The 27,690-nt window shown below is 43.6% G+C and overlaps 1 protein-coding gene and 2 pseudogenes across 5 annotated transcripts in view; 2 read left to right on the top strand and 1 right to left on the bottom strand.

The window, feature by feature from the left end:
- The window catches only part of LOC311135343 (vacuolar protein sorting-associated protein 4A-like), a 569,660-nt pseudogene that overhangs the window by 352,475 nt on the left and 189,495 nt on the right, over window positions 1-27,690 (top strand). The gene's annotated exons all lie outside the window — the stretch shown is intronic.
- On the top strand, window positions 51-17,278 carry LOC311134793 (protein arginine N-methyltransferase 7-like; annotated as a pseudogene). Its single transcript has 13 exons — window positions 51-145; window positions 368-404; window positions 540-689; window positions 831-939; window positions 1,231-1,343; window positions 1,402-1,626; window positions 1,736-1,908; window positions 1,984-2,112; window positions 6,747-6,885; window positions 7,004-7,087; window positions 7,204-7,251; window positions 12,507-12,611; window positions 17,102-17,278. The product of its transcript is annotated as a protein arginine N-methyltransferase 7-like (transcript).
- LOC311135187 (anamorsin-B) lies at window positions 16,659-27,690 on the bottom strand. Of its 3 annotated transcripts, XM_084169116.1 has the most exons (10): window positions 27,646-27,657; window positions 26,345-26,389; window positions 20,033-20,195; window positions 19,702-19,845; window positions 19,523-19,602; window positions 19,267-19,435; window positions 19,097-19,173; window positions 18,887-19,008; window positions 18,628-18,709; window positions 16,659-18,506 (listed from the first exon to the last, which is right to left on the bottom strand). In XM_084169116.1, exons 3-10 carry the CDS (start codon window positions 20,187-20,189, stop codon window positions 18,396-18,398), a joined length of 942 nt encoding a protein of 313 aa, XP_084025242.1. In that variant the 5' UTR covers window positions 20,190-20,195; window positions 26,345-26,389; window positions 27,646-27,657; the 3' UTR covers window positions 16,659-18,395. The 3 variants fall into 3 exon arrangements, with proteins under 3 accessions (XP_084025242.1, XP_084025240.1, XP_084025241.1); XM_084169114.1 differs by lacking the exon at window positions 26,345-26,389 and having other exon boundaries at window positions 27,646-27,690; XM_084169115.1 differs by lacking the exons at window positions 26,345-26,389; window positions 27,646-27,657 and adding an exon at window positions 24,308-24,380.

The following is a 27,690-nucleotide window of genomic DNA, read 5'->3' as shown; positions in this document are numbered from 1 at the left end:
AATACAATAAATGAAAGTTGCATAGGAATCGAATGCTAGCTACCATAGCGATGAAGGCTTTCTGCGGACGTGCGAACCCAGCCACAGGTGCGTTGGATTGGGTCGAGGAGAGTGAGAAGTATGACTACCATCAGGAGATTGCCAGGTACTGTAGCTATGCAAGCTAGCTGACCCCGTTTCGTTGGTACATCATTTCATGTTAATGTATTGCACTATGCAAAGCACTAGCTACCTAAAGTTTTCTGTCTTTCTGTCAATCACTTCAAGTCATGTTGCTAGCTATATGAGTTCAATTTAGCTCACCCATGGTGCCTAGGGGGAGTTAATCTAAATGTGTGATATCCATGATCAACTGTTTGTTTCTCAGGTCCTGTTATGCTGATATGCTGCACGATCACGATAGGGTGAGTATGTGTCCTGGCAGGAAACACTTAATCTACACAATACAGCTTGTACAATAGATGGTACACTTTCTGTGAGGTGTGGAAGCTATCTGCTTTGTCACCCTGTATGTAAACCGCCATCTGTCTATCTCACAGCATGAGAAGTACTACTAGGGTATCAGGGCTGCTGTGAGCAGAATGAAGGCATGGGGGGAGAAAGTCATGATTCTGTACATTGGCACTGGAACAGGATTGCGTTCCATGATGGCTGTCACAGCTGGTGCTGGCAACTGCCATGCTGTGGAGGTGAGAATTACCTTCTTGACTCGCTGAACCCCACGCATCGTTGCCTAATCTATCGAAGTGCATTGACAGTCCACCGTCAATGAGATGATAAGAGGAAAAGGGAAAGGTGTTCTCTGACTGTTTGTATGTCTGATCCAATAGGTTTTCAAGCCCATGGCAGATGCTGCTCTCCGAATAGTGAAAAAAAATGGCTTCTCCGACAAGATCAAGATCATCAATAAACACTCTTCAGAAGTGTTAGTTGGACCAGGTGAGAGTCACACATATTGTACGCACAGTCCTGTGATTAGTAGTCTACAGTTGTTTTGGTTAAAAAGTTACTTTTCAAATTGCCTATGCTGCAGCAACGGTAAATCCTTTTTAATGTGACAAAGACAAATTATCTCACAGTGACCTGAAATATAGTATTTCTGAAATATGCCCCAGACATTGCAGTTACATCCATTTTGCAGCCCTTTTTTTCCCCCTCTGCAGTGAAACGTTTTAACCAGCTCAACTGTATTTTACCATCAGAATGTTGATGAATATGTTGTCACTGCAGATGGAGACATGCAGATTCAAGCCAACGTCCTCGTCACAGAGCTGTTTGACACAGAACTGATTGGAGAGGGAGCCTTACCCAGCTATGAACACGCTCATTTGAATTTGTTCCAGGTAAGTGTGTTTGTGTGTAATAGGCAGAGAAAGAGGCAGATGTGTATTTCTCCTGCAGGAGGGCTGTGAGGCTGTGCCCCATTGTGCCACGGTGTATGTCCAGCTGGTGGAGTCAGAGCAGTTGTGGAGCTGGGCAGAGTTACAATACATGGAGGTGGATGGTTGCAAACTGCTGCCCCTTCCTGCTGTGGGTCTCTGTGCTGGAGCCCACTCTGTCTGTGACATCCAGCCAGATGCTCCCACACTGCTTCACACCACTAGGGCCTCTCTGCACCATGTTCAGGTGAGATGCACATTGTTGAACAAACATGTATTATTTATACATTCCATATGAATCTTTTCTCATTGAGGTAATTTATGCCTCTTTGTATATTTTCTTCTCCCCCTCTCAGTGTGGACTTCAGTGAGCAGTGCACCTTTGTCCCACTCCTCCAGATTCCCAGCTCAGTCCAGTGGCCGGGCTTAGGTGGTCCTCTCCTGGTGGGACATAGACATGGACCCCAGCGGCTCCATCGTGTTTTCCATGGCTCCCAGCTGGACCTACACAGACCCTCAGTCCGCTCCTGTGAGTGGAATCTCTTGAATCTACATGTGCAATACAGTTTGAGGACATTAGAGGAAGTAGTGTTTGTCTTTTTAGCGGCAGGATCACTGGGTGCAGTGTCTACTTCCTGCCTGTGGAGCGGAGGGTGGCTGAGGGGAAGAGCTCAGCCTTAATGTCTCCCATGACGACTACAGCCTATGGTACAGCCTACAGCCGGATAGTTAAGTACCTATCTGTAGTTATTTAATCAAATCAAATCAAACGTTATTTGTCACATGCGCCGAATACAACAGGTGTAGACCTTACTGTGAAATGCTTACTTACAAGCCCTTAACCAACGATGCAGTTCAAGAAATAGAGTTAAGAAAATATTTGCTAAATAAACTAAAGTAAAATTTTTTATAAAAAGTAACATAATAAGATAACATAAATACATAACAATAACGAGGCTATATACAGTGGGGAGAACAAGTATTTGATACACTGCAGATTTTGCAGGTTTTCCTACTTACAAAGCATGTAGAGGTCTGTAATTTTTATCATAGGTACACTTCAACTGTGAGAGACGGAATCTAAAACAAAAATCCATAAAATCACATTGTATGATTTTTAAGTAATACATTTGCATTTTATTGCATGACATAAGTATTTGATCACCTACCAACCAGTAAGAATTCCGGCTCTCACAGACCTGTTAGTTTTTCTTTAAGAAGCTCGCCTGTTCTCCAGTTATTAACTGTATCAACTGCACCTGTTTGAACTCGTTACCTGTATAAAAGAAACCTGTCCACACACTCAAATCAAACAGACTCCAACCTCTCCACAATGGCCAAGACCAGAGAGCTGTGTAAGGACATCAGGGATAAAATTGTAGACCTGCACAAGGCTGGGATGGGCTACAGGACAATAGGCAAGCAGCTTGGTGAGAAGGCAACAACTGTTGGCGCAATTATTAGAAAATGGAAGAAGTTCAAGATGACGGTCAATCACCCTCGGTCTGGGGCTCCATGCAAGATCTCACCTCGTGGGGCATCAATGATCATGAGGAAGGTGAGGGATCAGCCCAGAACTACACTGCAGGACCTGGTCAATGACCTGAAGAGAGCTGGGACCACAGTCTCAAAGAAAACCATTAGTAACACACTACGCCGTCATGGATTAAAATCCTGCAGCGTACGCAAGGTCCCCCTGCTCAAGCCAGCGCATGTCCAGGCCCGTCTGAAGTTTGCCAATGACCATCTGGATGATCCAGAGGAGGAATGGGAGAAGGTCATGTGGTCTGATGAGACAAAAATAGAGCTTTTTGGTCTAAACTCCACTCGCCGTGTTAGGAGGAAGAAGAAGGATGAGTGCAACTCCAAGAACACCATCCCAACCGTGAAGCATGGAGGTAGAAACATCAAAACACACAGCAAGGGCAACTAAGGAGTGGCTCCGTAAGAAGCATCTCAAGGTCCTGGAGTGGCCTAGCCAGTCTCCAGACCTGAACCCAATAGAAAATCTTTGGAGGGAGCTGAAAGTCCATATTGCCCAGCGACAGCCCCGAAACCTGAAGGATCTGGAGAAGGTCTGTATGGAGGAGTGGGCCAAAATCCCTGCTGCAGTGTGTGCAAACCTGGTCAAGACCTACAGGAAACGTATGATCTCTGTAATTGCAAACAAAGGTTTCTGTACCAAATATTAAGTTCTGCTTTTCTGATGTATCAAATACTTATGTCATGCAATAAAATGCAAATGAATTACTTAAAAATCATACAATGTGATTTTCTGGATTTTTGTTTTAGATTCCGTCTCTCACAGTTGAAGTGTACCTATGATAAAAATTACAGACCTCTACATGCTTTGTAAGTAGGAAAACCTGCAAAATCGGCAGTGTATCAAATACTTGTTCTCCCCACTGTACATGGGGTACCGGTACCGCTTGCCATGCGGTAGCAGAGAGAATAGTCTATGACTTGGGTGACTGGAGTGTTTGACAATCTTTTGGGCCTTCCTCTGACACTGCCTAGTATATAGGTCCTGGATGGCAGGAAGCTTGGCCCCATTGATGTATTGGGCCATACACACTACCCTCTGTAGCTCCTTACGGTCGGATGCCGAGCAGTTGCCATACCAGGCTGTGATGCAACCGGTCAGGATGCTCTCGATGGTGCTGCTGTATAACTTTTTGAGGATCTGGGGACCCATGCCAAATCTTTTCAGTCTCCTGAGGGGGAAAAGGTGTTGTCGTGCCCTCTTCACAACTGTCTTGGTGTGTTTGGACCATGGTAGTTTGTTGGTGATGTGGACACCAAGGAACTTGAAACTCTCGACCCGCTCCACTACAGCCCCGTCGAAGTTAACGGGGGCCTCTTCGGCCCTCCTTTTCCTGTAGTCCACGATCATCTCCTTTGTCTTGCTCACGTTGAGGGAGAGGTTGTTGTCCTGGCACCACACTGCCAGGTCTCTGACCTCCTCCCTATAGGCTGTCTCATCGTTGTTGGTGATCAGGCCTACCACTGTTGTGTCGTCAGCAAACGTAATGATGGTGTTGGAGTCGTGCTTGGCCACTCAGTCGTGGGTGAACAGGGAGTACAGGAGGGAACTAAGCACGCACCCCTGAGGGGCCCTGGTGTTGAGGATCAGCATGGCAGATGTGTTGTTGCCTACCCTTACTACCTGGGGACAGACTGTCAGGAAGTCCAGGACCCAGTTGCAGAGGGAGGTGTTTAGTCCCAGGGTCCTTAGCTTAATGATGAGCTTTGTGCGCACTATGGTGTTGAACGCTGAGCTGTATTCAATTAACAGCATTCTCACATAGATGTTCCTTTTGTCCAGGTGGGAAAGGGCAGTGTGGAGTGCGATTGAGATTGCGTCATCTGTGGATTTGCTGGGGCGGTATGCGAATTGGAGTGGGTCTAGGGTTTCCGGGATGATGGTGTTGATGTGAGCCATGACCAGCCTTTCAAAGCACTTCATGGCTACCAACGTGACTGCTACGGGGTGGTAGTCATTTAGGCAGGTTAAATTCACATTCTTGGGCACAGGGACTATGGTGGTCTGCTTGAAACATGTAGGTTTTACAGACTTGGTCAGGGAGAGGTTGAAAATGTCAGTGAAGACACTTGCCAGTTTGTTTTGCGCATGTTCTGAGTACACGCCCTGGTCATCCGTCTGTGAATGTTGACCTGTTTAAAGGTCTTGCTCACATCGGCTACGGAAAGCGTGATCACACAGTTGTCTAGAACAGCTGGTGCTCTTATGCATGTTTCAGTGTTGCTTGCCCCGAAGCGAGCGTAAAAGGCATTTAGCTCGTCTGGTAGGCTCTCGTCACTGGGCAGCTCGCGGCTGGGTTTCCCTTTGTAGTCCGTAATAGTTTGCAAGCCCTGCCACATCCGACGAGCGTCAGAGCCGGTGTAGTAGGATTCAATCTTAGTCTTGTATTGACACTTTGCCTGTTTGATGGTTCATCTGAGGGCATAGCTGAATTTCTTATAAGCGTCTGGATTAGTGTCTCACTCCTTGAAAGCAGCAGCTCTAGCCTTTAGCTCGGTGCGGATGTTGCCTGTAATCAATGGCTTCTGGTTGGGATATGTACATACGGTCACTGTGGTGACGACGTCGTCGATGCACATATTGATGAAGCCGGTGACTGAGGTGGTATACTCCTCAATGCCATTGGATGAATCACTGAACATATTCCAGTCTGTGCTAGCAAAACTGTCCTGTAGCGTAGCATCCGCATCATCTGACCACTTCCGTATTGAGCAAGTCACTGGTAGTTCCTGCTTTAGTTTTTGCTTGTACGCAGGAATCAGGAGGATAGAATTAGGGTCAGATCGCCCAAATGGAGGGCGAGGGAGAGCTTTGTATGCATCTCTGTGTGTGGGGTAAAGGTGGTCTAGAGTTTTTTTTCCCTCTGGTTGCACATGTGACATGCTGGTAGAAATGAGGTCAAACGGATTTAAGTTTGCCTGCATTAAAGTCCCCGGCCACTAGGAGCGCCGCTTCTGAATGAGCATTTTCTTGTTTGCTAATGGCCTTATACAGCTCGTTGAGTGCGGTCTTAGGGCCAGCATCGGTTTGTGGTGGTAAATAGACGCCAAGAATAATATAGATGAGAACTCTCTTGGTAGATAGTGTGGTCTACAGCTTATCATGAGGTACTATACCTCAGGCGAGCAATACCTCGAGACTTCTATAATATTAGACATCGCGCACCAACTGTTATTGACAAATAGACACACACACCCGCCCCTCGTCTTACCAGACGTAGCTGCTCTGTTCTGCTGATGCACGGAAAACCCAGCCAGCTCTATATTATCTGTGTAGTCGTTCAGCCACGACTCGGTGAAACATAAGATATTACAGCTTTTAATGTATCGTTGATAGGATAGTCTCGAACATAGATCATCCAGTTTGTTTTCCAATGATTGCACATTGGCCAATAGAACCAATGGTAGTGGCGATTTACTCACTCGCCTACGAATCCTCACAAGGCACCCCGACCTTCGCCCCCTGTATCTACGTCTTTTCTTCATGCGAATGACAGGGATTTGGGCCTGGTCTCCGGGAAGCAATATATCCTTCGCGTCGGACTCATTAAATAACAAATCTTCGTCCAGTTTGAGGTGAGTAATCGCTGTTCTGATGTCCAGAAGCTCTTTCGGTCAGAAGAGATGGTAGCAGCAACTTTATGTACAAAATAAGTTACAAACAATGCGAAAAAACAAACAAAATAGCACAGTTGGTTAGGAGCCCGTAAAACAGCGCCATTATAGATAGCACTGGAGGGGATGTTGCACATAAACAAAGAAGAGTGAATAAAGGTTGTCTAATCACAGAGCTGTGTGTGATTTGTTTAATATTTGACCTCTAAGTCAACGGGGCACGGTGAGTGAAACACCAACATGTCATCCATGTTGCATTTGTCAGGCACACCTGGTGTGGACACACCCACGCTTCGGGGAGCTCAACGACCACCAGCGCATAAAGAGCTACATCAGCGCTATATGCAGTGTGAGTTATATGGACCGTGGGTTTGGGGTATTCAGCAGAGTTTGTATGCGGCTTCGCCATAATGGATATGGTGTACTATTCGAAACAAATAATGAATGTGGGTATTTGTCCATTTCAGGTTGTAAAACCAGACAGCGTATGCGTAGGGGTCAGTGATGGAAGTCTGTAACTTGTCTTTGCTCACATGCTTGGCACTAAGAAGGTATTACTATTTTTACTTTGTCATGCTCTTACTTGTATATGTTTACTTGTCTATTATTATGTTAAATTATTCTAACACAGCCACACAATAAGTTATATCTGTCTGTATCCATCCAGGTGTTCAGTTTGGTCAATTCTGGAATGTTGAAGCAGGTCATTGAACAAGTGAGTGGAATCATGTAAATAAAGCATTCACTTAGTTTAAATATATTAGCAGAACTCACTGAACACAGGGTTGCTAGTTACTAAGACATGTATCTCTCTGTAGCTGCTGGATGCCAACTCCATGAGGGGATGAGTTTTTCGAGCTGAAAGATGATGGCCAGAGCTTACCCAAGATGTTGCACAACAATTTAAGTTTTAGTCAAAGTATTATATATTTGGGCTTGAAGTGACAAATCCGAACTGCCCACTTCGTGCAAATCTGTGTGAATGCGGTGTCTTTTCCTATGATATGATGTACAAATTATTTTCAGCCTACGTTTCGTTTCTGGGTTTGGTTTTATTACAATTTTACCACTCACCAGCATGGCATTGCTTATTAATCAGAACCAGCTGCAAAGTTATTCCTCTTCGCAACTGAGATGAGCCAAACAGCCTTGTGTCCTCATTTGCTCCATGGCCGCCTGCTCCATGGCCGCCTGCTCCATGGCCGCCTGCTCCATGGAGCAAATGAATATGGTGAAAACATGTTTTTGCACCTCCACTTTTTTTTACCAGAACATTTTCATAATGAATTGAATAATGTGTAAATTTTCACTTATTTGTGAGCTGGTCTGAATTAAAAAATATATATATATGACCATTTTATAAATGGTATAATTGCGTGATATGATAGCATTTTCTAAACCCACTCCTCCCCCTCACCCAAGATGAATGGTTTTGACCACTAAAGTTTTGCATCACTACAAGTTCCACTGCTTTGATTGGTGTAACGTTAGCTAGAAACCACAAGTGTCTATCCAGATAATGAAAAGGCACCCGGGAAAGAATTCAAGGAACTTCTAGTTACATGTAATTTGCGGCGTGCGTGATGATGAGCAAAATCATTGTAGGATATAATTTCACTTCCCCTGTGAGAACCATGAGCATGGGCTGACTTGGATTTGCTGTACCACAGCCTACCAACCAAAGGTTGCATGTGTCCATTAGGGACAGATCGCAATTTACTGGGGGGGAGGGATGGTCCAAAATAAGGGCGGGTTGTCCAATAATTTTTTTGCTTTGGGGAGGGTTTTGTGTTTTGGGGGGGGGGGGGGGGGGGGGGGGGGGTAGTGCGTTTTTTCCCTGGTTTTACATTTGCTCTTCTGCTCCCACTTTCCCTATAAACAATGGCTTGACTGATATTGCCCTAATAAAGATTAGAAACATTTGTGAAGGTTTGATATGGTGTGGCTATTATTAAGCTTTAGCTACTGCAGGCCTTTGATATGAAGGCAGTGTGCCCCGGCGCTCCAACTGAGTCAGACAGTTGAACTTGAGATGAGGAAGACTGTTTCAGGCCTACCAGAGTTACTCCTATAATCAAACAATATATTTACGAATTACCCTCCTTCTGTACGTCTATATCTGTATAATAATAATAATGTATTATTAAAAGCGACTTACAGTCCAAAGCGACAGTCATGTGTGCATACATTTTTACATCTGGCAAGTGCGCTAGTCCAGTGTCACTTTGAGCTCCCTCCAAAGATTTTCTATTGGGTTCAGGTCTGGAGACTGACTAGGCCACTCCAGGACCTTGAGATGCTTCTTACGGAGCCACTCCTTAGTTGCCCTGGCTGTGTGTTTCGGGTCTTTGTCATGCTGGAAGACCCAGTCACGACCCATCTTCAATGCTCTTACTGAGGGAAGGAGGTTGTTGGCCAAGATCTCGCGATACATGGCCCCATCCATCCTCCCCTCAATACGGTGCAGTCGTCCTGTCCCCTTTGCAGAAAAGCATCCCCAAAGAATGATGTTTCCACCTCCATGCTTCACGGTTGGGATGGGGTTCTTGGGGTTGTACTCATCCTTCTTCTTCCTCCAAACACGGCGAGTGGAGTTTAGACCAAAAAGCTCTATTTTTGTCTCATCAGAACACATGACCTTCTCCCATTCCTCCTCCGGATCATCCAGATGGTCATTGGCAAACTTCAGATGGGCCTGGACATGCGCTGGCTTGAGCAGGGGGACCTTGCGTGCGCTGCAGGATTTTAATCCATGACGGCGTAGTGTGTTACTAATGGTTTTCTTTGAGACTGTGGTCCCAGCTCTCTTCAGGTCATTGACCAGGTCCTGCCGTGTAGTTCTGGGCTGATCCCTCACCTTCCTCATGATCATTGATGCCCCACGAGGTGAGATCTTGCATGGAGCCCCAGACCGAGGGTGATTGACCGTCATCTTGAACTTCTTCCATTATCTAATAATTGCGCCAACAGTTGTTGCCTTCTCACAAAGCTGCTTGCCTATTGTCCTGTAGCCCATCCCAGCCTTGTGCAGGTCTACAATTTTATCCCTGATGTCCTTACACAGCTCTCTGGTGTTGGCCATTGTGGAGAGGTTGGAGTCTGTTTGATTGAGTGTGTGGACAGGTGTATTTTATACAGGTAACAGTTAATACAGGTAATGAGTGGAGAACAGGAGGGCTTCTTAAAGAAAAACTAACAGGTCTGTGAGAGTCGGAATTCTTACTGGTTGGTAGGTGATCAAATACTTATGTCATGCAATAAAATGCAAATTAATTACTTAAAAATCATACAATGTGATTTTCTGGATTTTAGTTTTAGATTCTGTTTCTCACAGTTGAAGTGTACCTATGATAAAAATTACAGACCTCTACATGCTTTGTAAGTAGGAAAACCTGCAAAATCGGCAGTGTATCAAATACTTGTTCTCCCCACTGTACATATATGGACAAGCAATGACAGAGCGGCATGGACTAAGATACAGAAGAATATTATAGAATAGAATGCAGTATATACATATGAGATGAGTAGTGCAAGATATGTAAACATTATTAAAGTGACTAGTGTTCCATTTCTTAATGTAGCCAGTGATTTCAATAGGCAGCAGCAGCCTCTAATGTGCTAGTGATGGCTATTTAACAGTCTGATGGCCTTCAGATAGAAGTTGTTTTTCATTCTCTCGGTCCCAGCTTTGATGCACCTGTACTGACCTCACCTTCTGGATGATAGCGGGGTGAACAGGCAGTGGCTCGGGTGGTTGATGTCCTTGATGATCTTTTTGGTCTTCCTGTGACATCGGGTGCTGTATGTGTCTTGGAGGGCGGGTAGTTTGCCCCCGGTAATGCGTTCGGCAGACCGCACCACCCTCTGGAGAGCTCTGCGGTTGTGGGCGGTGCAGTTGCCGTACCATGCAGTGATACAGCCCGACAGGATGCTCTCAATTGTGCATATGTAAAGGTTTGTGAGGGTTTTAGGTGATAAGCCAAATTTCTTCAGCCTCCTGAGGTTGAAGAGGCTCTGTTGCGCCTTCTTCACCACACTGTCTGCGTTGGTGGACCATTTCAGTTTGTCGGTGATGTGTACGCCAAGGAACTTGAAGCTTTCCACCTTCTCCACTGCGGTCCCGTCGATGTGGATAGGGGGGTGCACCCTCTGCTGTTTCTTGAAGTCCACAATCATCTCCTTTGTTTTGTTGATGTTGAGTGAAAGGTTATTTTCCTGGCACCACACTCCCAGAGCCCTCACCTCCCTGTAGGCGATCTCGTCATTGTTGGTAATCAAGCCTACTACTGTTGTGTAATCTGCAAACTTGATGATTGAGTTGGAGGCGTGCTTGGCCACGCAGTCATGGGTGAACAGGGAGTACAGGAGGGGGCTGAGCACGCACCCTTGTGGGGCCCCAGTGTTGAGTATCAGCGAAGTGGAGATGTTGTTTCCTACCTTCACCACCTGGGGGCGGCCCGTCAGGAAGTCCAGGACCCAGTTGCACAGGGCGGGGTTCAGACCCAGGGTCTTGAGCTTAATGAAGAGCTTGGAGGGTACTATGGTGTTGAATGCTGAGCTATAGTCAATGAACAGCATGCTTACATAGGTATTCTTCTTGTCCAGATGGGATAGGGCAGTGTGCAGTGTGATGGCAATTGCATCATCTGTGGATCTATTGGGGCGGTAAGCAAATTGAAGTGGGTCTAGGGTGACAGGTAAGGTAGAGGTGATATGATCCTTGACTAGTCTCTCAAAGCACTTCATGATGCATAGTCTATTTATTGTGGTGTTGAAAACACAAACCATGACATTGAAGTGCCTGATGTCGGTATGCTTTGTTTATTGGTTGTGTGGTGTATAGGCAAAGGAACCAGTTGGCGGAAAATTAGTTGTATATATTTTATATAATTATAAATGTCATCAAAATGTTGAAAATCTGATTACCCCCTAGCTGATCATTTTCTGCAGCCGGCTCTGATCGTAGCGTAATGAAACAGGCAGGGAGAGTGAGCTCGTCTGTGGTGGTCGGCGAACCCTCAACCTTCTGGCCTGTAGCTCTGTGGCATTGACTGTGCCACAAAAGCATGCTGAAGTGGCAAGGTCGATATCCACGTTTACAAACACAGGGTCACTATAGTTATAGTTATTTGTGGTCGTAAACATAATTTTGAGTTAATTCTATGAGGGGGGAGGGTGTTCAATCTATTTTACAGTACAAGGGGAGGGTCATGTGAAATTATTTTTAACTTTGAGGGGGGTGTTGTTGTTTTTTATGACACCTTAAGTTGGACCAACCCCTCCCCCCCAGTAAATTGTGATCTGTCCCTTACAATGTAGAAAAAAAGCATATCAGATATCATAGTTATCCATCTTACCAGAGCTTCATCTTATTCTTTCAAAATATTTATATGGCAGATTCGCCACCGCAATTTATGGAAGATGCCGAAACTTTGGAGAGAACAATAGATGGCGAAGTCAAAGACTAGGCAAGTGGTTTCCATCTGTGGCGAAGTTTTCCCAAAATCAATGCTTATTACAAATCCAGCTCCAGAACCAGCCATAGCACCAGCTGGCTAATCTTTTGAATACAGTGTAGTAAAAAAGAAAACTGCAACAACAGGACATTAGCTAGCTAGATAAGGTTAGCATGCTAGCTAAGTGCCCTATTTGTTGATTTTTATCAACTCCACGTGGAAATTCCCACACCCAATTTGTGAATATGTATAAGTAGCCTTCGTCATTCTTCGAAGGTGGAACCTAAATGTGCATTTCCTCTTTATGTAGTAATTTCCCATCAAAATAGTGGTGGCAACTTCCTCTGGGGGGTCCTTTAAATGAATGGACATAATGACATTCCTGATCAAGTCTAATTTCAATTGGAGAAAATAAAGAACTGTTATACATGTGATCAAAGATGGCAATGGGCACTGCTCTAATCTATTCATGAGCACTCACTCACAGCAGTGTACCTAAATGATCCCCTTGCAGCGATGTCTGGATTGCAGTGAGTCCCGTGAGGCAGAGCCACATCCTCGGTGGGAGTACTCATGTCGGGCCCTTACCCAGCCCAGAGCCGTCATGAACTTTGATGAGGTTAGGGCTCTTAGTTTGATCTCCTACCAAAAGTTTTATTTTGTAAATTGCATAAAGGTCAGTAGTGAAGTACTCATGTGAGAGAGTACAGTAATTGTAAATTCTAAAATGAACATTGATAACTCAAGGTAAGTATAGTATAATTCCAAACTGACCCTAGCACAAGCATTTGTGTTTTGGCACAGGAGAGGACATTGCCATTGTGTTGCCCTTTAGATGGAGTACCAACTAAATGATGACATTACAGTTAGCATGGGCCTAACAAGACCAGTCAGTGAAGAGGTAGATGCTTTTGACATCACTTAAATCATCAACAGTTGGAATCTGCACCCATGGTTCATTACAATACAACTTCTGATGAACTGATCCACGTCTTAATGTTATTCTATACATTTTTCTACAGAAGACTAATATTGAATCACAGGCTGTAAATGTAAAATGAACCCCCCTCCTGTTCCTGTGAATGGAGTCTCCATTGGAAACAAGCAGTGGCAGAGCCCCACCTGTTTACCTAATATATATATATATATAGTCAGGTCCATAAATATTTGGACATTGACCAAGTTATTATTATTTTAGCTGTCTACCACAGCATATTGGAGTTGAAATTAAGTAATGAATATGAGCTGAAAGTGCAGACTTTCAGCTTTAATTTGAGGGTATTTACATCCAAATTGGGTGAACGGTGTAGGAATTACAGCACTTTCTATATGTGGTCCCCCCCTTTTTAAGGGACCAAAAGTAATTGGACAATTGGCTGCTCAGCTGTTCCATTGCCAGGTGTGTGTTATTCCCTCATTAGTTCATTTACAAGTAAGCAGATAAAAGGTCTAGAGTTGATTTCAAGTGTGGCATTTGCATTTGGAATCTGTTGCTGTTAACCCTCAATATGAAGTCCAAAGAGCTGTCACTGCCAGTGAAGCAAGCCATCATTAGGCTGAAAAATCAAAACAAACCGATCAGAGAGATAGCAAAAACATTAGGTGTGGCCAAATCAAACATTTGGTACATTCTTAAAAAGAAAGAATGCACTGGTGAGCTCAGGAACACCAAAAGGCCTGGAAGACCACGGAAAACAACTGTGGTGGATGACAGAAGAATTCTTTCCCTGGTGAAGAAAAACCCCTTCACAACAGTTGGCCAGATCAAGAACACCCTCCAGGAGGTAGGTGTATCTGAGTCAAAGTCAACAATCAAGAGAAGACTTCACCAGAGTAAATACATTTACCACAAGATGTAAACCATTGGTAAGCCTCAAAAACAGGAAGACCAGATTAGAGTTAACCAAAAAACAACTAAAAAAGCCTGTACAGTTCTGGAACAACATCCTATGGACAGATGAGACAAAGATCAACTTTTAATGATGGGAAGAGAAGAGTATGGAGAAGGGAAGAAACTGCTCATGATCCGAAGCATACCACCTCATCTGTGAAGCATGGTGGAGGTAGTGTTATGGCGTGGGCATGTATGGCTGCCAATGGAACTGGTTCCCCTGTTTTATTGATGATGTGAATGCTGACAAAAGCAGCAGGATGAATTCTGAAGTGTTTAGGGCTATGTTATCTGCTCAGATTCAGCCAAATGCTTCAAAACTCATTGGACGGCGCTTCACAGTGCAGATGGACAACGACCCGAAGCATACTGCAAAAGCAACCCAATACTTTTTTAAGGCAAAGAAGTGGATTGTTCTGCAATGGCCAAGTCAATCCCCTGACCTGAATCCAATTGAGCATGCATTTCACTGGCTGATGGCAAAACTGAAGGCAAAATGCCCCAAGAACAAGCAGGAACTGAAGACCGCTGCAGTAAAGGCAGAGCATCACCAGGGAAGAAACCCAGCATCTGGTGATATCTATGTGTTCCAGACATCAGGCAGTCATTGACTGCAAAGGATTTGCAACAAAGTATTAAAACTCACAATTTAATTTATGATTGTTAGTTTGTCCAATTACTTTTGAGCCCCTTAAATTAAAGATGAAAGTCTACACTTAAAGCACATTTAGACTGTTTCCTTTCAAATCCATTGTGGCGAACAGAGCCAAAATGATGCAAATTGTGTCACTGTCCAGATACTTTGGGACCTGACTATATATTTTGGCATTAATACGTGTCACATATCAGTTTGCAAACAATGTAAAAAAAATAATATTTTGACTTAATAAAGCTGTATACAAACATGGTCTCTTTTTTGCTTTCTTGAGTAAAGCAGCTGGTGGTGGGGCAACCAGCAGAATATACGGAGCATAGGGGTTGGTAATGTTCTCTAGTTCTCTTGGACTGATCATGTCAACATCATACTTTCAAAATCTTAGCTAGCAAGCTAGAAAAGCTGTCATCATCATGAATCAAGTCGACAATCTACTGGCAAATCCTTTTCCATCCTTGTCATATGAAGATAAATTATAGATAAAACATATCGGTGTTTATCGGCCATTTGACATAAACATTACACAAGTTGGAAATTGCAAATTCAATGAGTGGTTTGGAAGGAATCAGTGGCTAACTGCAAGCGTTGCAAAGCAATAATTAGCCTGCTATTTAGTGGAGTGAGTGTGTGGTCCAAGTCTGGGTTTAAGGGTCTCTTTTCATAGCTTAAAAGGATAAACATTCACATACAACACCATGGGCCAGAAAAGGTTGAATACATTAGCTGTCAATCCAGCATGATTTCTGCCGCGTTCAAAACAACTGGAAACTCGGAACTGGGAAATCTCAGACTTCAGTGAGTTCAAGACAACTGGGAACTCGGGAAAAAACTAGCTCCGACTGGGAAAATACGTTTTGAACGGTCATCCAACTCAGAATTCCAAGTCGGGAACTCTGGCTTCTTTCTAGAGCTCCGACCTGAAGATCACTGACGTCATGACCTAGTTTTCTTTCCAGAGTTCCCAGTTGCCTTGAAAGCACCATAAATCCAGAGAATGCCAGACTTTGATGACAAAGTTTGATGACATAATGACCTTCCTGTTCAAGTGAGCACAGAACAAGGTGAGGCCAAAAATGTCTGGTATGCTGCTGCATAATGATGTAATATGCCAGGGAGATATGTATACTGTAGCTAAGAAAGTGATACTAAGTATGTTGTGTAGTAAGCTGTTAGTAGCCCATGTGCCTCACCCTAATAATTTGGTACCTTTCCCCCTCTTAATTTATCCTACGGTTCTGACTTGGTGTACAGGGAGAATACTGTAAGAACAGCCCATGTTCTGAATTCTGTCGCTGTACATTTCAAAAGTGCTGAACAAATAGTTATATTGACAATGTCCGTTCTAGCTCGCTCATTGTCTTAATCAAAATTATGGATTTTCTCTTATCAGCTCGTTGTTCCCTTTAGTTTGTACATCTCAATTGTCAGTAGAAACACCATTTGTTTAAGCAAGTCTGCCATATCAGCTATGTTTTTTAAAAGGCAGTAAATGAGGCTGAATTAACTGTTTTGCTGCCAGACAAGGCTCCAATGATAGCCAGGTGTAGCGGTGGTAAGGATTTACTCCATGGTGCTGAAAAGATAGCTCTGCTGTTGGGACAGCTTGTGGGCACCGTTTGTCACCATTATAGTGCAATTAATGTATTGTTTAGTGTTGTGTAGTGGCTTTGCTGGCATGCATCTAAAGAAAAAGTGAGTATGCTCCACCAAGATTTACATGCTAAAATCGCCACTGGAAACCGCATTGGGGACATCAAAATGGGCTTCAATTGCCTCAGTGATCCGTAGCAGTATGCCTTGAGTATACATGAAATCTTACATCTCTGGGTTGGTTTCTACACAGAGGACAGACATTTAAAATAAATCTCTAAATGTAATCCAGTAAAACTAAATACTAATGGATGGTGTTACATTTAGTCGTTTTATACTGTATTGCTGTTGCCTTCCATTTGTATTATTGTGCTTCTATTGAGTGTGGAAGTGAGAGAAAAAAATACACACATAAAGGCCAATTGTGAGATTGAAAGTGAGGAAATGGTTTGTGATTGGATCTAAAACAATCTGATCTGTAAACGAGTAATAATTAAATGGGATATCCTGAAAAAAAATGAATTTGTGACTATGATTAACAGATTTTTATTGAACTCTAAACAGATATAGTAATATACACATGATTAATTGAACTGCCAAATCGACACCTGTATGTTCCATGAAGACAAGGCACAATTGGCCCAGCGTCGTCGGCGTTAGGGGAGGGTTTGGCCGGATGGGATGTCCTTGTCCCATCGTGCTCTAGCGACTCCTTGTGGCAGCCCGGGCACATGCACGCTGACTTCGGTCGCCAGCTAAACGGCGTTTCCTCCGACACATTGGTGCGGCTGGCTTCTGGGTTAAGCGAGCAGTGTGTCAAGAAGCAGTGTGGCTTGGCAGGGTAGTGTTTCAGAGGATGCATGGCTCTCGACCTTCGCCTCTACCGAGTCCGCACGGGAGTTGCAGCAATGGGACAAGACTGTAAAAAGCAGATTGAGTATCTGCTTTTTGCGCTCACATAAATGAGATGTAGAACCATTCTCATCTCATTGAGAACCTGGCATTGAACAAGGACTCCAGGGCAATGTTCCCTCTAAGCTGCTTGCGGGCGCGCAGTAGCCCCGAGACTTCCACACAGCTCCCCGGGATTGCTGAGCAGAAGAATCATCAGCCCAAGGAGAGAAAGAAGCATGAGATTGAACCTCTCTAGAGTTACCCCTGTTAACACTACCAACGTTTCCCTTTACTCTGGCAATTGTGATTGAATCAACACAATATTAGCCACTTTCAATGCAACATACTGAGAGAAAAAAACAAAAAACTATGCAAGAGATTTTGTTGTAGGCAGAATGTATCAGAGTAAGATTATTTTGAATTGAAACTGCACGACTCAGCCCGTACTCTACACAGACCGGTGCGGCATAACCAATCAGAGCTGCAGTAGGCCTATATGCAAATAGACCATTGCCATATATGGATCTGTGCAATTTACTTTGAACTGGACTGTGTTTACAGCATGAGCGGTCGTGAGTAGATGCGCTTGTTTTGAGATCAAAGCGAGAGCTGCATGTAGCCATGTGTGCACATTTTGTTCATATCCTTTGCTAGTTAATGAGTTATTAGCCCAGTTATAGATCATTTGTAGTCAGCAATAGGGGAGTGATTGCTTCCTACAAGAGCACAAAACATGTACATTTCTAGACATCTTGGAAAAGCGAGTCAGGTAAAGGGGCAATGTTGTATTTTGAGACAGGCTTGAATAAGCTAAGTAGCCAATAGGCAGAGGGTAGCATAACTTGTCTGATTCTCTGTAATAATGGTATGGGAATAATAATTTATTTTATTTTGTAAAGTGGTTTCTTGCATCAAACAACATTTTCAGTAACCTCCTTGTCTGAAGGACAAGTGGATAAACAGGTTAATGTTAAGCCGTGCATGTTTTTTTCAAAAGTCTTATGGAATGTAGACCTACATTGAAAACCATTCATTGGCTGCTACTTTAGGCTGAATGATAGAACAGCTATTTCCATGTTTAAATGTTATGGGATGCATTTTCTCCATTGTTTTTGATGGTAGGCCAACATTATGATCAAATAGCCACAGTAGCTTACTTGACAACAGTTAAAACTAACTTAAAGTGGGTACAGCCTCAGCGTTCACAGTAAACGCGCGGAAGTTGCACAGAACTTTCACAATGTTCAAGTTTGCGCACAGTAGACCTGAAATTTGCTCAGTGCCAAAAAAATTGGGAATATTGCTCCAGGGGGTGGTAGGTTAGCAGGGTGTAAGGAATGTAAATAATGCGACACTACAGAAAAAAAGTGTTCCTAGGCATCATTTAGCCCTGTGTTGGCCAGGACAACCTTCTCCCCAGGTTTAAAGGCAGGCATCCCAAGATACGGGCAGCTGGCACATCGGAAGGCATCACCCAGGTAACACTGAAATACAGATAAAAAGGTAAGGTCAACAATTACAAACTGGCTTCACAAAGATACATGTGCCGACACGGATAGAATGCTACAGTATGATGGTTGCATATGGGCAAAGAGTGACACTCACACTTCCACACGCTGACTTGGGCTGGCTGATCATCTGGGCACCCTTGCTTTCCTGTTCCAACTCCTCAGCAAGACCACAAGAGCTACATAGGAGGAGTAATGACAAATGATACAAGGCAACCATGTGTGATTATCTCCATTTTCAATAATCAGTTGAACTTCATCACTCATGTCTCTTGGTTATGACTCCAGCGATCTTGTTGGTGTCTGGATGAGCCCTCTTTTCTGTAACCAAAGAAAGGGTGAGGGGTGTTTCTCACCAGTTCTTGCAAGCCTTCTTTTTCTTGGTTGTTCCGTCACCACAGGAGGGCGCCTTGAGGGAGGCTGCATCTGGCTTCTTGAGATCATCTGCATCCAGGAGAGCATCTGAGTCTACCAGGTCCTGAAGAGACAGGGGAATGGCATATTGAGACACCCATCGAATGCCATAAATCATATAGATATACACACAAATACAACCAAACACTCACCACATCATCATCATCCATGTCATTGGCTGACAGGGTCCATGCCTTGGCAGCATTGGGGTCAAGAGCAGGTTTGTCTTCTGCAACAAGAAAATGAATACCATTTTAAAGGGAGGCCAGAGGCAAGAGGAAAAGTTTTAAATGGTAACAGAAGAAAGGAGAACTCCACATACCTGGTTTTGGAGTCTTTTTCCCAAAGGAAAGCTTCAGCTGGCTAGAGGAGCCCACCTCAAAGTTGGGTTTAAAAGCAGACATGCGCACCCTGGAGAGAATGTTCCCCTGGAAGCCTGTAGATGTCCTCAGGGCAGAAAAAGCTTTTGGGGTCAGGGGTCCTTTACTGATCTGCCAATGTTGGTAAACAAAAAATTAGTCAGTGTACACAGAACCTGGAGGAGTGGATATTTACCATTCCAGTGCTGGTTTACTCACCTCAGTCACAGACACCAGGCCAGACAACTTCAAGGCTGACATAAGCTTCTCAGCAGTCCTCACTTGTTGGTCATTAGTTCCTGAGAAAAAGGACAGGTATCAAGTGTCAAGAAACAGTGTCCTTTACTATGTGTCCTCAATAATGACCATGGAGACTTTGCTCTCTCCACCCCTCTTACCTGTAACAGGTTCCTCTAGAACTAGTTTCCCACCAGGTTTTATCACTCTGGCCATCTCTGCTAGCGTCTCTGAGGTGTGAACGAAAGAGCTGTCAGAGAGTAGACTTGAGAGGACCCAGTCATAAGTTGATGCTGCATGTGAAGCTGAGGAAAGGAGAGGATGAACAGGCCTATTGGTGACTCACCTTATCGTTAGACAAGGAGTAGCAGGTGCAGTTTTACAATCCAATGCCTTTTAACAAGTTCATAGAATATCAGACCTAGACATGCATGAATTTTGATATAGCATTGGCCAACTGTTGAAACAGAACCTTAGGAAAGGGTCACTCACACATTAGAAGTCTCTCCATATTCTCCAGTGACACTCGGCCCTCAGAGCCAACCATGGCCCCTAGACTCTCTGCCAGCTCCTTCAGGGTTGTTGGGGATGAGGGCTGGCTCCACACCAACAGCACCTTATCCCCTGCTTTTACACCAATATCTGCCATGGTCTCCTGCAAACAGAGCAACAGTCAATACAGTGGGTGAAAAAAGTATTTAGTCAGCCACCAATTGTGCAAGTTCTCCCACTTAAAAAGATGAGAGAGGCCTGTAATTTTCATCATAGGTACACGTCAACTATGACAGACAAATTGAGGAAAAAAAATCCAGAATATCACATTGTAGGATTTTTAATGAATTTATTTGCAAATTATGGTGGAAAATATGTATTGGTCACCTACAAACAAGCAAGATTTCTGGCTCTCACAGACCTGTAACTTCTTCTTTAAGAGGCTCCTCTGTCCTCCACTCGTTACCTGTATTAATGGCACCTGTTTGAACTTGTTATCAGTATAAAAGACACCTGTCCACAACCTCAAACAGTCACACTCCAAACTCCACTATGGCCAAGACCAAAGAGCTGTCAAAGGACACCAGAAACAAAATTGTAGACCTGCACCAGGCTGGGAAGACTGAATCTGCAATAGGTAAGCAGCTTGGTTTGAAGAAATCAACTGTGGGAGCAATTATTAGGAAATGGAAGACATACAAGACCACTGATAATCTCCCTCGATCTGGGGCTCCACGCAAGATCTCACCCCGTGGGGTCAAAATGATCACAAGAACGGTGAGCAAAAATCCCAGAACCACACGGGGGGACCTAGTGAATGACCTGCAGAGAGCTGGGACCAAAGTAACAAAGCCTACCATCAGTAACACACTACGCCGCCAGGGACTCAAATCCTGCAGTGCCAGATGTGTCCCCCTGCTTAAGCCAGTACAAGTCCAGGCCCGTCTGAAGTTTGCTAGAGTGCATTTGGATGATCCAGAAGAGGATTGGGAGAATGTCATATGGTCAGATGAAACCAAAATAGAACTTTTTGGTAAAAACTCAACTCGTCGTGTTTGGAGGACAAAGAATGCTGAGTTGCATCCAAAGAACACCATACCTACTGTGAAGCATGGGGGTGGAAACATCATGCTTTGGGGCTGTTTTTCTGCAAAGGGACCAGGACGACTGATCCGTGTAAAGGAAAGAATGAATGGGGCCATGTATCGTGAGATTTTGAGTGAAAACCTCCTTCCATCAGCAAGGGCATTGAAGATGAAACGTGGCTGGGTCTTTCAGCATGACAATGATCCCAAACACACCGCCCGGGCAACGAAGGAGTGGCTTCGTAAGAAGCATTTCAAGGTCCTGGAGTGGCCTAGCCAGTCTCCAGATCTCAACCCCATAGAAAATCTTTGGAGGGAGTTGAAAGTCCGTGTTGCCCAGCGACAGCCCCAAAACATCACTGCTCTAGAGGAGATCTGCATGGAGGAATGGGCCAAAATACCAGCAACAGTGTGTGAAAACCTTGTGAAGACTTACAGAAAACGTTTGACCTGTGTCATTGCCAACAAAGGGTATATAACAAAGTATTGAGAAACTTTTGTTATTGACCAAATACTTATTTTCCACCGTAATTTGCAAATAAATTCATAAAAAATCCTACTATGTGATTTTCTGGATTTATTTTTCTAATTTTGTCTGTCATAGTTGACGTGTACCTATGATGAAAATTACAGGCCTCTCTCATATTTTTAAGTGGGAGAACTTGCACAATTGGTGGCTGACTAAATACTTTTTTTCCCCACTGTATATTAACACACTTACTAGCATTTTCAATTAAATCGATCCAAAGAAACCACCACAGACTGCGGACACTGTCCCATAACTGACTCCTCCCAAAATGGAGATACCCGAGCGGACAGAACATACAGTGCATTTGGAAAGTATTCAGACCCCTTTGACTTTTTCCCACATTTTGTTACGTTACAGCCTTATTCTAAAATTGATTAAATTGTTTGTTTTCTTCATCAATCTACACACAATAGCCCATAATGACAAAGCAAACACAGGTTTTTAGACATTTTTGCCAATTTATTGAAAATTAAGAACTGAAATATCAAATTTACATAAATATTCAAACCCTTTACTCAGTACTTTGTTGAAGCACCTTTGGCAGCGATTACAGCCTCGAGTCTTCTTGGGTATGACACTACATGCTTGGCACACCTGTATTTAGGGAGTTTCTCCCATTCTTCTCTGCAGATCCTCTCAAGCTCTGTCAGGTTGGATGGGGAGCATCACTGCACAGCTATTTTCAGGTCCCTCCAGAGATGTTTGATCGGGTTCAAGTCCGGGCTCTGGCTGGGCCACTCAAGGACATTCAGAGACTTGTCCCGAAGCCACTCCTGCGTTGTCCTTGCTGTGTGCTTAGGGTCGTTGTCCTGTTGGAAGGTGAACCGTCGCCCCAGTCTGAGGTCCTGGGCGCTCTGGAGCAGGTTTTCATCAAGGATCTCTCTGTACTTTGCTTCGTTCATCTTTCCCTTGATCCTGACTAGTCTCCCAGTCCCTGCCGCTGAAAAACATCCCCACAGCATGATGCTGCCACCACCATGCTTCACTGTAGGGATGGTGGCAGGTTTCCTCCAGATGTGATGCTTAGCCTTCAGGCCAAAGAGTTCAATCTTGGTTTCATCAGACCCGAGAATCTTGTTTCTCATGGTCTGAGAGTCCTTTAGGTGCATTTTGGCAAACTCCAAGCGGGCTGTCATGTGACTTTTACTAAGGTGTGATTTCCGTCTGGCCACGCTACCATAAAGGCCTGATTTGTGGAGTGCTGCAGAGATGGTTGACCTTCTGGAAGGTTCTCCCATCTCCACAGAGGAACTGTGGAGTTCTGTCAGTGACCATCGTGTTCTTGGTCATCTCCCTGACCAAGGCCCTTCTCCCCCGATTGCTCAGTTTGGCCGGGTGGCCAGCTAAAGGAAATGTATTCTTCCATTTAAGAATGATGGAGGCCACTGTGTTCTTGGGGACCTATAATCCTGCAGACATTTTTGGTACCCTTCCCCAGATCTGTGCCTCGACACAATCCTGTCTCGGAGCTCTACGGACAATTCCTTCGACCTCATGGCTTGGTTTTTGCTCTGACGTGCACTGTCAACTGTGGGACATTATATAGACAAGTGTGTGCCTTTCCAAATCATGTCCAATTCATTGAATTTACCACAGGTGGACTCCAATCAAGTTGTAGAAACCTCTCAAGGATGATCAATGGAAACAGGATGCACCTGAGCTCAATTTTGAGTCTCATAGCAATAAGGTATTTATGTTTTTTATCTTCTATAAATTAGCAAAAATGTCTAAAAACCTGTTTTCGCCTTGTCATTATGGGGTATTGTGTGCAGATTGATGAGGGAAAAAAAGTAATTTAATTCATTTCAGTATATAAGCCTGTAACGTAACAAAACGTGGAAAAAGTCAAGGGGTCTGAATACGTTCCGAATGCACTGTATCTGTCATGCTGATAAGACACCACGTGTTGGGGACAGGAGTAAACTCGCCCACCAAATAGATTAGCGGTACCTGATAGTAGCTGTCTCATGAGTCGTAGATTGAAGATTGAGAAAGAATTTAAAGAAACCTTGTTCCATACAGAATGCTTTACTGACTTCTGTTGGGATATAACAATTGTTCTGGATTGGTTACAGCCAGCACCTTGCATCAGTTACACAGACATAAGAATTAGGGTTAATTAGTGTAAGGTGACCAGACTGTCCCCGGCTAGAGCTGTCCCCAGAAATGTCCCCGATTAGCCCTCAGAAAGAAAAAAGCTTAAATTGAGGCTGATATTCCAATAATCAAACGCTGTATCCAATCAGATTTGCATGTACAAATTATGTCTATCCCTGTACCCAACTCGTTTGGTCCCGTAGTGTTGCCGTGGACATTTTATGAGAGCGTTTGATCAGTGAAACATTTTAACCACCGCATGAACAACCATGCCTATGGCCATCCAACAGCATAGGCTACCAAACTTGGGTGATAAAAAAATTACGAGCTAAGATTAAGAAAACTGTGGAGGGGTTGTTATAACGGGATATGTGACGCTCCATAACCGCTACAGATTGGCTAATGTAAAGCGTTGCAAGGAATCTTTCAACCAGGTCCAACTTGGTCAGGCTGAGTAAGTTCCCTCAAAGCAAATTCGTCATTGGCTTTGATACTCTGATTGGTTAGAGACGATCCAATCGCCAATGTCTTTGTTTTGTACAATGCCCCTGTGCCCCTCCTCACCACAAACGACTTCAATGATGGCAGTCTCAGATTCCTGGTGCATTCAAGACAACTGGGAATTCAGGTAAAAATTTGCTCAGACTCTGAAAAATCGGTTTGAATGGTCATCCAACCCAGAATTCCAAGTTGGAAACTCTGGCATGTTTCTAGAGCTCCGTCTTGGTTTCCACAGCCACAAAGTCAAAATTGGCTACATCATAATAATTTATGAAAACAAAAAAATAGCTTTTTGGTCTTAATTTAAGGTTAGGCCTAAGATTAGGGATGTGGTTAAGGTTATGTTTCCGACTTAAGGTGAAAAACAAGAAATAGGCAGGGTTTTATGACTGTGGTTGTGGTAGCTAGTGACACCTTCTGACCTGAAGATCACTGACATCATGATTTGACCTCATTTGTTTCTGTGTTCCCAGTTGTCTTGAAAGCACCATGTTGCTAGTCTGATGGCGCTTTCAAGACATCTGTGAACTCGGGAAAAAAACTAGGTCAAGTCATGACTTCAGTGATCTTCAGGTCAGAAAGTGGGGTTCTAAAAAGATGCCAAAGTCAAAAACATTTAGCTCTTAGCTAGGCAAGTTGTTGTATTTTGAGGCTTAAACTCTAAACTAAGCTGTTTTCTGGTTGAATTGCAGTATGTAGCTATTTAGTTTGAGAAACGATTGCTATTCCAACTTGTTCTGTGGAGAGAAAAATATTCCAATATTTGCATTATCGTTGTAATTTGAGGATAGCTGTGAGGGTAATCGAATCAGTTCTCCTTGAGCTCATTAATGATAGAATGTTCATATTTGAAGACGGCAGAAAGCAGTGGAGGCTCCACAGAGGAGGAAGGGGAGGACCGTCCTACTCAGTGAATTTCATAAAAATGAAACAAAAAAGTTACCCTTTTTAGGTAAAACTAAATAAATAAATATGCCATTTAGCAGACGCTTTTATCCAAAGTGACTTACAGTCATGCGTGCATACATTTTTGTGTATGGGTGGTCCCAGGGATCGAAACCACTACCTTGGCGTTACAAGAGCCGTGCTCTACCAGCTAAGCTACAGAGGACCACAGAGGACCACACTAGATATACACTAGAAACTACACTAGATATATTCACGTCACCAAATAATGGATTAAAACATACTGTTTGGAATGAAGGTCTACAGTAGCCTCAACAGCACTCTCTGGGGTAGCACCATGGTGTAGCCGGAGGACAGCTATTTTCCGTCCTCCTCTGACTTCAATACTAAACCTAGAACGCTCATTGTTCTCACCCCATTCCATAGACTTGCACAGTAATTATGACGACTTCCGGAGGACATTCTCCAACCTATCAGAGCTCTTGCAGCATGAACTGACATGTTGTCCACCCAATCAAAGGATCAGAAAATGAATCTAGTACTGAAAGCATAAGCTACAGCTAGTTAGCACTGTAGCGCATAAAATGTGGTGAGTAGTTGACTCAAATAGAGATAAACAATAATTGAACAGTTTTGAACAAATTCATTTCTTCAAAAATTGAGAAACTGCAGCAGAGAGAGATTTTGTTGAATTTGTTTCACTTTCACTTACTTAGCTAACTAATACACCTAGCTAATTTAGCCTATTCAAACACCTGGCTCAAACAGAGAGGTATTACATTTATGTTAAGTGAGCTGGCTAAGGCTATCCAACACTGGAACTCTTCCAAGTCAAGGTAAGCTTTCGGTTTTATTAATTTATTGCCACCGGGGCCCGCCGGTGTAACTGCTAAACTGTTTGCTGTACACTGTACTGGATGATTGTAGTGGGTTTATTAACGCGTTAGTTCTAGTCGCTATGTTGACAATAATGTTACCTAATATGGTGACAACGATGTAGACTGTGTGTAGTGGTTAGTGGTTATGGTATGAAGGTTTGGCTTGGATTTTTTTAAAAACCTGTTCACAGACAGCTGTTGTGCACTGAAGTCCACAAGCGAAGGAAAAAGGTGAGAGGATGAGAGTGCGTAGATGCGAGAAGGAATTATACAACAAGCAAAGTGATGATGCTGTTTGTATGTGGCTGATATGTACGTGAACTGTGTGAGGGCGATCAGGGGTGTATTCATTCCGTCGATTCTGTTGGAGAGAAAAAATATTCTTAAACGGAACAAACGGGGATAGACCTACGTTGAATTTGTCCAATAGAAACTCTCGTTTTGGTTGCAAAACGGAAATGTTTGGACTAATGATTACACCCTAGATCAGCTAGATGCAGGCAAGAGTGTGCAAAGCGGTATTGAATGTGTCATTATCTGTCACCTTGATTACTCCAATTTTTCTCGACATGTGCACCTACGTTATAAACTTTAATTTGTAAGCTAGGTTGTAGCAACCTCATAGGTAAGAGTATCATATAAACTCAGCAAAAAAAGAAACGTTCCTTTTTCAGGACCCTGTCTTTCAAAGATAATTCGTAAAAATCCAAATAACTTCACAGATCTTCATTGTAAAGGGTTTAAACACTGTTTCATGTGCTTGTTCAATTAACCATAAACAATTAATGAACATGCATCTGTGGAATGGTCTTTAAGACACTAACAGCTTACAGACGGTAGCCAATTAAGGTCACAGTTATGAAAACTTAGGACACTAAAGAGGCCTTTCTACTGACTCTGAAAAACACCAAAAGAAAGATGCCCAGGGTCCTTGCTCATCTGCATGAACGTGCCTTAGGCATACTGCAAGGAGGCATGAGGACTACAGATGTGGCCAGGGCAATAAATTGCAAGTCTGTATTGTGAGACGCCTAAAACAGCGCTACAGGGAGACAGGACGGACATAATGAATAAGGTCATGCTCATAACAAAAAAAAAATCATACTCCCTAATCTTAAACGGCACAGTCCGCCACTGGCAGAAAGGCCAATCTCTTTGGCACATTACATGGAGTACAGGGAGTGGATTAGCTAAAGAGACTGGTACCCAGGCTACCATGTAAATAGAACACACGTGAATATGGAATATTCTAGAACCGACTAGAAACCAAACGTTTCTGGCATAGTACTTACTGCCAGTCATACAGACATCATCAAGCCTATTTTAGCACATCACGTTTTCAACATTGTCTTGTTGTCTCGTTTAATTAAAGACGTTCTAATGTGCTTTTCTCTTCGTGACAAGTTACCAAACAGCTAGTAGCGGCTTGACCCAAAAGTTAGCTAGTAGCTAACGTTGTTTAGCTAACAGCTGACAAAACGTTCACATCGAAATGTATGTTTTCGCTATGCAGATTCACAAAAAGTGTGTGGTAATTCTGCTTTGACTTGGAGACTTTCTGAACATTAAATAAGGCAAAAAGGTTTTCGGTCAACGTTAGCTGACCTGCTAACTTACCTCTCCGGTCAAAATAATGACGTATATTACGTGCTGCTTAAGATA

Source organism: Coregonus lavaretus, assembly GCF_964263955.1.
Source record: "Coregonus lavaretus genome assembly, chromosome: 9".
In the NCBI taxonomy this organism is placed as follows: domain Eukaryota; kingdom Metazoa; phylum Chordata; class Actinopteri; order Salmoniformes; family Salmonidae; genus Coregonus; species Coregonus lavaretus.
Note: the sequence above shows the minus strand (reverse complement) of the source record. Positions and strands in the feature narration are given on the sequence as shown.

Bases quoted from the DNA above. Each gene is read 5' to 3' on its own strand.
- LOC311135187 (XM_084169114.1), bottom strand. From the start codon at position 20,189: ATGGCAGATATTGGTGTAAAAGCAGGGGATAAGGTGCTGTTGGTGTGG. The intron at 19,009-19,096 runs GTGAGTGTTTGG...CTGTCTCTTCAG, and splicing joins ACATGGATGATGATGATGTG to GACCTGGTAGACTCAGATGC. The intron at 18,710-18,886 runs GTGAGAAACACC...CCTCCTATGTAG, and splicing joins AAGAAGGCTTGCAAGAACTG to CTCTTGTGGTCTTGCTGAGG.